At 41.6% G+C, this 12,303-nt stretch overlaps 1 protein-coding gene across 3 annotated transcripts in view; it reads left to right on the forward strand.

Moving 5' to 3' along the window:
• The window catches only part of kirrel1b (kirre like nephrin family adhesion molecule 1b), a 65,899-nt gene that overhangs the window by 47,445 nt on the left and 6,151 nt on the right, over positions 1-12,303 (forward strand). For all 3 annotated transcript variants that reach the window (XR_014597054.1, XM_084008059.1, XM_084008060.1), the window contains exons 6-14: positions 41-146; positions 1,644-1,792; positions 2,323-2,450; positions 3,371-3,497; positions 5,068-5,168; positions 7,763-7,979; positions 9,670-9,777; positions 11,414-11,541; positions 12,073-12,147. Coding sequence is in view for 2 of the 3 variants with exons in the window: in XM_084008059.1 (XP_083864185.1) it covers positions 41-146; positions 1,644-1,792; positions 2,323-2,450; positions 3,371-3,497; positions 5,068-5,168; positions 7,763-7,979; positions 9,670-9,777; positions 11,414-11,541; positions 12,073-12,147 (1,139 nt within the window). In the remaining variant the exon portion in view is untranslated. The remainder of the gene's footprint in view (positions 1-40; positions 147-1,643; positions 1,793-2,322; positions 2,451-3,370; positions 3,498-5,067; positions 5,169-7,762; positions 7,980-9,669; positions 9,778-11,413; positions 11,542-12,072; positions 12,148-12,303) is intronic.

The following is a 12,303-nucleotide window of genomic DNA, read 5'->3' on the forward strand; positions in this document are numbered from 1 at the left end:
GCCTTAGCTGTACATCAGATATGTTTCTCTCCCTGTGTAGATCCCCCTATGGTGACCCTGTCCATCGAACCTCGCTCCGTCCTGGAGGGCGAGAGAGTCGTCTTCACCTGCCAGGCCACTGGAAACCCTCCTATCATTGGCTTCAGGTCTGCCTACCATTTTACCAGAATTTAAACCTAAAGGTACCATGTGGCCTCAAAAAATCCTTGTTATTGTTAACATTGGTGGCCGTTAAGCTATCTGCAGTCAGCGTCCTGTTGCTTGCATCCTCGGCACTCACATGACATTGCATCACAATCGGTTGAATTTCGAATAACATTGTTCTTATATTGCATTTTAACCATTGGTTTCATGATACTAACAATAATCACCTATACGATGCAACGAAAGCAGATCTATTCCGTGTAGTTAAGCTACAGCTAGCTGGCTAACCTTAGCTTAGGTTAAAGGTAGCTAGTTGGCCGTCGCCGTCCTCAGTTACACTCCATGTACCGTTAGATTTATTGATGGCAAAAATCAATGCTGGCATAATACACTATTGTGGATCCCGTTAGTTGGTGAAGTAATTTGGAAAGTGAGCCAACAACCATATCCACTCAAATTTTGCCAGCAGTAACGTTAGCAAGCAAGCAAACTGAGGTATACACTGCATGGGTCTGGTGTTATATAGATACACTGTTGTCCTGTCAGGGAGCTGAAGAGAGTCAAGGCACTTAGGCGGGTGCATAAACATCGTTCTTAATATAGAAATCCGGGAAGGTTTCAGTTTTTCAGTTATGCTACAGTCCGTTCACATACTGGCAATGCTAAGAATTCATACATGTTTAAATCTTCACATGGTAACTTTAAATAGAAGAAACGTAATGTCTAAATATTCTACTATACTATTTATCAAACCTTTAATATGTGAATAACTTGCAACTTTATGTCCAGTTCAGGGTTGGCTAGACTTTTTGATCTGATGACTTTTTTTAGGGACAGCGTTTCATTTGATACCTGCAGGTCCAACATCAGGAGCCAGATTGCAATTCCATTTAATGCCAATGGATTTACTTTCATCTATTCCAATCTGCTTGTAACCACCGTCTGGAGGCCGTCCTGACTTGTAATTTCTGCTTGCAGAACAAAATTGGTGAAAGTATCGAACGTTTAAACAATTAAACGCTGACTTTAATCTCATGTGACAGCGCTGAAGCACTGAAATTGCTAAATGCTGGATTTAAACGAGGTGGTTTTAATCTGAGTTTTGAGACTCCACCAGAGGGTCCCATTGTGGGAGCGCCGCCAGACACTGAGGCACTAAGCCTATTGAGTGTACATTAAAATGTCATCTCATGGCGGATGTGCAATACGGTTCTATGAGTTTGAGCCTTATAGCTGAATAACAGAAAAGTGGAGGAATGTATTTCTTTAGCTTGCAATCATTCCCTCCGTTATTGATATCAAGTATATTTAAATGTTAGTCAAATGTTTTTTATTCATAATTTACAAACACTCATTGTCTAATACTGGAGTCTAAATTTTGGATCAACAACAACAACTTATAAAAATCCCATTTTGCTTTTAAAATCTCCTGAGAACAAACTGACACAACAACGGTTTGTAATGCTTGAAATCCTCCCGGTGATGTGTTTCTCTGTCAGGTGGGCAAAAGGTGGCGTGCTGCTGGAGGGGGCCAGGGAGAGCGTGTTCGTCACCACGGCGGATCACTCCTTCTTCACCGAGCCCGTGTCCTGTCAGGTTTTCAACGTTGTGGGAAGCACCAACGTCAGCATCCTGGTGGACGTGCACTGTGAGTAGAGGGCAAACACTCCTGAGCTGAGTGGGACGGATATTTATGTGCTAGTAACTATATTTGTTTGAGGAGTCACAATGCATTTGTTTTGGTTGGTTTTACTACACAGTATTACTGTGCAGAATACATTTGCAATAGATGGTTACTGTATAATCTCTTCTCACAGGTCGGTCCAATTCAATTTAAAATCCTAATGGTATTTGTTGTTGAACAATGTAGGAATGAAACAATTTACTGAAAATATTTAGATAAAGCATAAAGAAGAGGAAATTAGGGGGAAAATTCATTTTCCCTGCAGAATTAAAAGGTGACTGGCTGTCTGGCTTTATGATAACTGGTTCTATGTTCCTGCCAGAGACATGAATGGTTTCACCAAAGAGAGTTTGAAGAAATTCTACTCTAATAAGTTCTGCAAGAATTTTTTTTATTTCGGCTATTCTATTAAAAACTGATTTTCAGCCACTTGGTGATCACCACGTCCGTGTCTGCACACAGGGTTGTTTTTTGATTCTCATACTTTCTTTCAGTTGGTCCGATACTGGTAGTGGAGCCCAGGCCAGTTACAGTAGATGTGGACTCTGATGTCACTCTGAACTGCAAGTGGTCTGGAAACCCCCCTCTTACACTTACCTGGACCAAGAAGGGCTCCAGCATGGTGAGAACAAACCATTAAACCTTTCACTTCGAACCCTACATGTTATATTCACACCTGACTTTTTATTTTACTATAATGTCACATTTGAGTGTATACAGAAAGAAACCACATATTGTGGTAGATAGATAGATAGATAGATAGATAGATAGATAGATAGATAGATAGATAGATAGATAGATAGATAGATAGATAGATAGATAGATAGATAGATAGATAGATAGATAGATAGATAGATAGATATACTTTATTGATCCCAAGCTGGGAAATGAAAGTGTAGCAGCAGCATTACACAAAGTGACAACACAGTAACAAAAGATAAAGAACACAATAGGCAAAGAAACAACATGAAAGAGCAATATAAACAGTATAAAATGTATAAATATGGCATGTGGCAGGAAAGATTTCCTGTATCTGTCCCTTGGACAGCGGAGCTGGAGCAGCCTGTGGGAGAAGGTGCTCCGCTGTTTGACCACTGTGTGATGGAGAGGGTGCCGATCATTGTCTATGATGGATAACAGTTTATTCAGCGTTCTCCTCTCCACCACGGACTCAAGCGACTCCAAATCCCCTTCTAAGAACTACAGCCAAATCCCTATATTAATGTCCAAGACCTAGACTTCATAAATGTTTGCTTAGTTGTAAAGCATACTATAGACGTAAGACTGCATCTTCATATCTTAATCTTTAATTTATGTCTAACAAGTTAAGAAAAGCCACAGGAAAATAACTAATGGAGCGCTTCTGAGTAAATAAACATGCTTTATGAATTAAATATAAATCACACTCCCTCATTTTTCATTCTATATCCACCCACAAAGCTGCCATCCTGCTTCTCGTGCATACTTATACTTTGTGCGTGTGTGTGTGTGTGTGTGTGTGTGTGTGTGTGTGTGTGTGTGTGTGTGTGTGTGTGTGTCCAGGTGCTCAGCAACAACAACCAGCTGTATCTGAAGTCAGTGAGCCAGGCCGATGCCGGCCAGTATGTCTGCAAGGCCATCGTGCCGCGGATCGGAGTGGGAGAGACCGAGGTCACGCTCACCGTCAACGGTCAGTTACTTTGGACGTCCATGATGTTTTTGTTTCATCTATAATCATTCTATACATCATGCGTGTGTCTGTATCTCTCCAACAGCCGAAGCCAGAGAAAAGGATAGAGTACTTTGTGGGCCTGATTGATTCAAGCCCACGCTGACCCAAACCCTGCCGCTAATTCTTCAACCCAAAACGGGCCCAAAGCCAACATTGCAATGTCAAAACTCTCTCCCTGAGAGACCGGCAATTACACCATAAATCAAAACCGATTCACCAAGAACACAATGACGAAAAGCGAGTTCACAAATTCTCCTTAAATCTTCCAACATCTGACAAATTGCGACACTCTTTGGCACGTCCTTGAGCTTGGTGAGCGAGTGTCAGCTTTAGCACTCCTCCACGAACCGGACAATATTATGGAGAGATAATATTCTTATTAATGATGGCTTTTTCCTCTTTTTTTGTCTGAAACTGGGTCAATATATGACTTGATACAGAGGTCAACCATAGTCCTGATGTAGATACTAGTTTAGTTCAGCACTGGATATCACCCGTTGAACACAAACAAACATAATCAGGCCATATTGTGCATTAATTATAGCGCCCACAGTAATTAATTTACATGATTTCTATTTACTTATGTTATGATCATCCAGATAACCTTTATTTGGCTTGAATAGGAGAATACTGCTGCTCTATGACTTGGTGTTCTTTCATCCATTGTGCAATATGACTGAGCATATTGCAGCTATCAGCTTCTCAGTGGAGATGTCTTTGCTGCAGCAGATGAGTCTTTCTTCAACCTTTTGTCAAGTGAGAGAATTCCAGGGTCAAAGTTCACCAGAGTTGAACTCAGTAGAAAGCACCACATACAAGTTTAAATGGTGCTATAAAGGTTTGTGTGACCACGTCCTGTTTTGCCTGCCAGGTGATGCTAAAAGCTACTTTGTCATCTTTGATAACTTGAATGGATTCTATCTCTGGATCATTATGACGACCTTTTTCTTCATCCCACCTACAAAGAGCTCTACCTGCCTTGGTTGATTCTACAACTGGAAAACAGACAGACGAGCACAATATAGTCGATATATAGATAATACATATCATCAAATATATTATAAAATCTTCTCGCTGGTGTCTTGTTACCGTTCTTATAATAATAAAAAAGGGGTGATGTGGTGATTATTTTTGGATGTGTAGGTAGAGGTAGATGAACAACACCTTCTGGATGCACGGGAAAAATACCTAAAACTAAACTTGCATGATGATATGCTGCTATGGATATGTTTATTAAAAAAATGAATTAAATATATAAAAAAAACGTTACTTTTTGTCTATTATTTGACGTCTTTATTCTAGTAATGCATGTAACTGAAATGCAGCTTTGCCCGACTAGAGATACCGTCATTCACCTCATGTTACCGTCCTGCCCTCGTCCACTGAAGTGATATCTGCTTTGCCGTCTACCTGATTGCATGTGAATGCAGCTTCAGCTGAATGCAAGTGCACTTCTAAAACCTTATGATTTGTTCTAATAATCCTCTTATTCTCTCCATCTCTCCCTCGTCCCACCTCACCCACTCAGGCCCCCCCATCATCTCCAGTGATTCTGTCCAGTATGCTGTCAGAGGGGAGAGAGGAGAGATCAAATGTTACATCGCCAGCACCCCCCCACCTGATAAGATTGTAAGTCCATGCTTGGAAGCTGTAATCTGCTGCAGAGGTGCCCAACCTTTTCAGATTGCATCAGCCTCAAAATCCAATCCTGATCACAACACCTCCTTGTTCGGCCCTGAAAGCGAAAAAAAAAAACAAGAAAAAAAAATGACTCCTACTTTCTCTCTTCTCGCTCAGCTCGTGTTACGAGCTAAACGATTGGCACAAGTGGAATTGTTCTCCGACTATGTCACGGGTATATTGGAGAACGGTCTGTTCCTCCTCTGTGGTAGAAGGTGTGTGACTCATCAAAAACAGCTGCTGCGGTGTTTGGTTGAAATGAAAGAGGAGACACGGCGTACGGAAATGCTGGGAGCGCAGCAGATGCAAGAATTCATGAAAAGAAGGAGAACACAGCTTCTAGTGTTGCTCGTAATAGTTACATAGTTATCTCCACCAAAGTGCCGCTGCAGCGTCTTTGATTTTAGTTTGAATTGGACCGACCAGCTGAGACCGTTCCGGCTGAGTGGCCCCTCCCAAAGTGTTCACCATCTTTTCTCTGTAGGAAAGTGTTTGCACAGATTGCCTCACCATCAAACTGTAATGGAATATCCACCTAAATGTGCGGCGGCTGCAGAGGTGCACGCGGCCTTTTCTTAAAGTTGCTTGGTTCAATACTTGATGAATATAAAGTGCATCATATAAGTTACAACGTGAGCGGGATGGTATGTGATACAAAACATTAAAGGAAAAAAAAAGAGGAAATACCCCCAATGCTCACAAATCACACACAAACAGCCGGTAATGACATTTGAGTTTGAAGGCGATAGAGTGACGGAGGGTGTGGGGGGTAAAACAGATTGAAAATGGAGGGAGATAGAGGAAGGGAAAGTAAAATTCTGTACCTTTCAGCGTCAATTATCCAATTGTGCAGTGCCAACATGACAGAAATCGGGGCTTTTAGGAAGCTCCGTCCCCCCTGCTGCACTGGCAGAGAGCTCAGAGCGTATAATGTGATACGACATTATAGTCTCGGCTTAATGCAGAGACACATGGACTTATAAAATATGGAGTATGATGCTGTGTGTGTGTGTGTGTGTGTGTGTGTGTGTGTGTGTGTGTGTGTGTGTGTGTGTGTGTGTGTGTGTGTGTGTGTGTGTGTGTGTGTGTGTGTGTGTGTGTGTGATAGAGGCAATGAGAGATTGAGACAGAAATACAGACAGAGGTGGTGAGGCAAAATCATTGTGTGAAAAAACGATAGAGAAGCATGATGTAACATTGTCAGAGAGAGAAAAAAAATCCCAGGGATTTTGGGCCTTTTTTTTTTATTTCTCCCTCATCCAGCCACTTTTTTTTTCAAAACCAGGTTAAAAGGTACATTAGCCCAACATATGGCTCTATGTATATTTGATATCCCCTTGTTCCATATTTAATTCCCTTAAATTTCTACCTCAGCAGATTTTAAGTAGAAAAACCTGCTCAAGTTTTTATCGCTCATGTACACTTGCTGCACTCTGCTTGTATGTGTCTATTCGGATTTATTTGTGAGGAATGTCTTTCTTATCCCGGGCCTGAAAACTTTAATAGGGCACATATTGACCAGGAGGAAGAAAAAAACATGTTTACCAAGGTGTGAGAATATGACTGGTTTTGCTGTGAATGCATTTCAGACTTTAGTCTCTCTTAACCTCCCTTAACACCAGCCCATCTGTTTGCTCAGTGTTTACTTTTGATTATGGGTGTGTGTGTGTGTGTGTGTGTGTGTGTGTGTGTGTGTGTGTGTGTGTGTGTGTGTGTGTGTGTGTGTGTGTGTGTGTGTGTGTGTGTGTGTGAGTCTAGTGTGGTTAATACAACATAAGATAAGATAAAGTAAAATTAGCGTTATTGATCCCTGAGGGGAATTTGGGTGATTGCAGCCGGAAAAAGTGGAGTTCAGATAAAAATCAAACAAATGAAACATATTGGAAACCCTATCAGCTTGAAGGACTTTGTGTTGATTAGGAACAGATTAATAGATTTGCAAATGTTTTTTAATGTACAGATTAACCAAGCCATTGATGTTATCTGAGTCCTAAATGTGCACCTGCTTTACCGTTTCAATGCAATCCCTTTTGAAGAGGCAGTTTTGTCTGCAAAGTGCTTTTTCTCTTGGCCTATCACCATCGATCAAATATGTTTGGTGTTTGAACAAATCTACAGAATGCTGAACAACTCACAAAAGAGACTACAACAGCATGTTAAAGAGCATAATAAGTAGTAAATCTCAAATGAAATGTATAAGGAAGAGTAAATAAAAGATATTAAACATTCAGAAGCAAAGATGTCAAGTAGGAACTCTGACATGCTGCTCTGCTCAGTCCTGGTTCTGGCTCTCCTGCGTCTCCCTTCCCTCCAGTAGCGGTGTCATGGGGGAGGTCATCAGGTCTGAGACCCCCGTGTAAGGCTCTACAGTGTGGCTCATAAGGGATTAACATATTTAAGAACATGCATTATGCAGCAGCTTAACTTGAAGTGTGTAGTTCCAGCATCCTCTCTATCATTCGGTCAAGTTCCCATGGCAACATGTCCGTCAACAGAATGAAAAAGAAAAAACGTCTCAACGATCCTTCTTGTGTGTGTTTGAGGTGTGGGCGTGGAAGGAGAACGTGTGGGAGAAGGAGAAGGGCACCCTGATGGAGAGGTACACCGTGGAGCAGAGCAAACCGCCATTTCAAGGCGGCGCCGTCCTCTCCACGCTCACCATCAACAACGTCATGGAGTCGGACTTCCACTCGCCCTACAACTGCACCGCCTGGAACTCCTTCGGACCCGGGACCATGATCATCACCCTGGAGGAGACGGGTACGGAGGGGGGAATGGATTAAGGAGGAAATATTGAGATTGTGGGTGTCAGTTGAATATGCCAGTGTATCATGTTGCGGTTTATTACACAGTTAATGAGGGCATTTGATTATATAGCGTTTATCATCATAATTAGAGCCGAGGCTCTTGCTTCTGAAGCATCGTTGACATTGTCGTCAGTTGTTGCTTTAAATGACAAATCCGTTGATGACAGCGAAGTGTTTATGTGGAATGATATCACTCACAAGGACCGTCATGCTGCCCCTAAGGGTTTAATCAGTCATTGTACCCTGTGAGGTTGTTGTTTTTTACCATCGGTGGCTCTGGTGAGCAATTAAGTTTAATAGGTGGGTTCGTGACTTGTTGCTCACTCCAAGCAACTTTCCCTGGTTTGCCTTATTGCTCTTTTTTGCCCACACACCCTACGTGGACTTGTTTCACTCCTTAAGGCCTTTATACATCACAGCTGTTTTATCAAATGCACATCAAAATATTTTTTTCCAACTGATGTTTTTTCATGACTTTTGTCATACTTTCACAAAGATGACACTTTTTTTTGCACTGCGAATAAAGACAATCACACTCTTTTATACAACGAGGAAACTTGTCCTTTCAACTTTAACAAAGGCAGCGCAGACCAGATCCACTCTTTCTTTCCTTTCACAATAAAACCAGAGACATATACCTGTATATATATACTCATTACTATATAATTTACTCACAGCAGTAAAAGAAATCTCAATAAAATACAATTACAATACCTCAGACAGTCTGCCAGACTGCTCCGGGTTTAATAGGATCCCAGTAGTTGGTCCTTGGCCTTGCCAAATCTCTTCAAACCTTTTATTGAAAAGAGTGCTACAGCTGTTGCAAATTCACATCACTGCAGGTATGAACAGCTCTGATGCAAAATATTCCCAGCCGAGTTTTTCACATTTTTGTGTCCTTTTTTTTATCTTTATACTACGTCAGATGCTCTGACCGTCTAATAATGATCCGGATGAGTTTGAAGTGGGATTGAAACTCAGAAAAGCAGAACTCTACCAGTAAAAGAAGAGCATAATTAATTGAAGAGAAGTCTTTGCAAATGTTCTTAAAGAGAGGAAACTTTGTTAGAGGTTAAGGTTTGCACACAAGCAAGGAACACAGCCTTCTACTGCAAAAGACCGCCAGTGAAGGAGAACACCTGGACCCATAAACAATGCAGGTTTCAAAACCATTTTCAAAAGTGTGCATCTTTCATGATGTTGAAAAAGATCCACCTCTCTCTCAAAAACCGAAGTTCCCCCGAGCAAGATTGTGACGCGGTGCCCACAGCTGGCCGACAGACGGCAAGTAGAGGGCTATAAGACCATTCTGGATGGTTACGTATCTTATTGTGAGGACTTGGTTTGTCACATTACGTTGAGAGAATGATTTCTTCATGCTCTGTCAGTCTTATCTGGCTCTTATTCTTTCAGCTTTCAAGCTTCAGAAAATCTTCCAAAACATCTCTGAGAGAGAGAGAGAGAGAGAGAGAGAGCTCTTTTATCCCTTGTCTGACTTGGATGCCTTATCAACGTATATGCAGCCTTCAGAGATTCAACATGAGGCTAGGACGCGCGATTTATGCTTAAACGCGGGGCTTCTGTAACAATGAGGCAGCAGCTGTCCCTCAACCCTGACACTTCTCTGCTTGTGTTTGTTTCAGATATTGTTCCAGTGGGAATTATCGCCGGTGGTACGGTGGGCTCCTCCATTCTGCTGCTTATGTTCCTACTGGCGCTCGGCTTCTTCCTCTACCGCCAACGCAAAGGCAGTGAGTGCACACACGGCTTCTCTAGTGTGTGTGTTTGTGTGTGTGTGTGTGTGTGTGTAGGGGGACTGTATGCGTCTATCAGCCTTTCTTTCATCCACTCACACTATCTGTCATTCTGACTCTCCCCGTTTGAAGAAGGGAATGCATGCCAGCTCCATAGCATTTATTTTATTCAAATGAGATTAATGAATATTCATATAATATGGCAAACTGCCTTAAAACGCCTACTGCGCCCGTTTTAATTCTACCGACATGGAAATGTATGATTATTTTCTAAATAAATTGCATTCACATCTTGTACACTGGATGAAGTGCATAAATAACAGAGCAGAAAACAAGAGCTTTTTAGGGGGAATAGTGTTTAGATTATGAATTCCTATATGTCGTTTCCACGGCCGATGGCAATCCAATTAGCATTTATGAGCACAAGCCACACCGCTGCAATCCGGGGAGCGACGATCACATGGCGTCTCTAAGTTGTTACATTTCGAGCTACTCCACAGCAAATAAAGAAACGGGAAAGACAATGAAGGTGACTGGCAGAGTCCCCAGAGGGATTTTCTGGGGATAAGAGTATATTTTCTGGTTCAGAGCTGATAACACCACTACAGAAAAGATACTGTTTGGAAATAGAAACTCAAACAAACATCGTCTGGCTCTAGATAAGCTGTCTCTCATTTGATGTGCGATGCTGCAGCTCAAGATTTCACAGATTTATATCTTCACTTTTAAGGGCTCTGCTTTTTGGAAAAGAGTTGTTCACGTTGACAGATATTGACTTCTCTATGCTGGGGGAATATAGATATTAAAATGAGAAGTATTATCATTTCAGACTCCACAAGGCAATGTTTAACGTAGAAAAAAAGCTGTTGGCCTGAAATCCTTGTTAGGGATGTAATATAGAAGACTGTGGACGTGAGTGACCTTACTTAAAGCCTTTTTTATATAATAATAATAAGAAAACACCAATGGCTACAAAAATATTACGAATATCATCATTCTGTAAATATTTTCTCAAGAAAACTGAAATCATTTTTTCATGAAAATCCTCTCCACTCGACAGAAGGTAGTGCATTGTTTGTTCTTATATGAAATAACATAAATATGTTTAATCTCTACTCATGTATATTTAACCTTGTGCTGCCGTAGCATTTATTTTAACGACGTCGGAAGTGTTTCTGTAATATTACTAGGTCATACAGTAATTACAGTAATTAATACAGTAATAAGATCGCTGTGTGACTTTTATGTTAAAATTACTCTGGGGCTTATTCAAATAGGAGACAAACATGTAAATTGGCACATGTATGTACAGTAACAACCGTCTGAAAGGAGGTTTTTCTCAGAATATTAATTATATCAATCTTTTTGTTTCTGCTTCTAGTTTTTGAGCAGAACCTAAACAAACACATAAAGAGAAAACTGGAATCAATGTCAGCTGAGCTTTTCCTGAGATCTTCTGCTCTGCCAGATACTAATAAGGTGTATTTAAATGTGGAGGAGATTATACAGTTCAGTTCTTTTTCCATAATGTGGCCCTTTGAAAATCGTTTTTATTGACACCTTGTTCCCTCACGGTGAATACTGGCATATATAAGAGAGTATGACGGGAGGTTGTGTTTTTTTTTTATTCCAGGTCGCCGCGGTGTCACCCTCGGTAAACCAGACATCAAGGTGGAGACGGTCAACAAAGAGACCCACAGCCTGGAGGAGGAGGCGGCCGACGTCTCTACGGCAACCAGGATGGTCAAGGCCATGTACTCCGTGAGTAGACACCCATCTGAGTCACCGGGGGCCGTGGAGAGGAGGCGTATGGGTCAATGGACTTAAATATACAGATACACCGACTCAAAGGGCAGCAGGAAAGGCAGACACACACGCATACACACACACACACACAGTAAAACAGATACACACCCACCAAAAAATTACAAATTCAAATAAGGACATCCAAAATCAAGAAGTGCATTTACACAAATGTGTACAAACAGAAATTACTGGCATTAATACATTGACATCACAAGTGAATATTGTGTTCCTTTTAGAAAACCGATCAGCCCTGGTAGAATGTAATCAGTGAGGGTTTTTAAAGTTGGGTCCAAACCTTTTCTTCCAAAAACTGGCCGTCTCTCGTCTTCCGCTCTCTTGGGATGAAAAACCTGAAACTCTGTTTTCCTCTCCCCTCCCTCTCTTCCTCCTCCTTTCCTTTTTCTCGCCCTCCCTCTTTCCGTGTGTGTGTTTCGTTGTTTGATGGTTTAGTTTCTGCCCTCTGTTTCCCTCTCTCCCTCCACTCAGCCGTTCAAAGACGACATGGACCTGAAGCAGGACATCAGGAGCGAGAGCGACACCAGGGAGGAGTACGAGCTCAAGGTGAGACGGCCGCTCCCTCACATTTTAGCATCTCCACATTTGGGTTTGTTGCATCGTGACCTTTATATCCTGCATGGTGCGCAGACATATCGCATGTCATGAACTTCAAAGTGATATCCATCATTCAGTGCCAATTATGACTTTTTCATTTTTTTA

The sequence above is a fragment of the Eutrigla gurnardus genome (assembly GCF_963514095.1).
Source record: "Eutrigla gurnardus genome assembly, chromosome: 4".
NCBI lineage: Eukaryota > Metazoa > Chordata > Actinopteri > Perciformes > Triglidae > Eutrigla > Eutrigla gurnardus.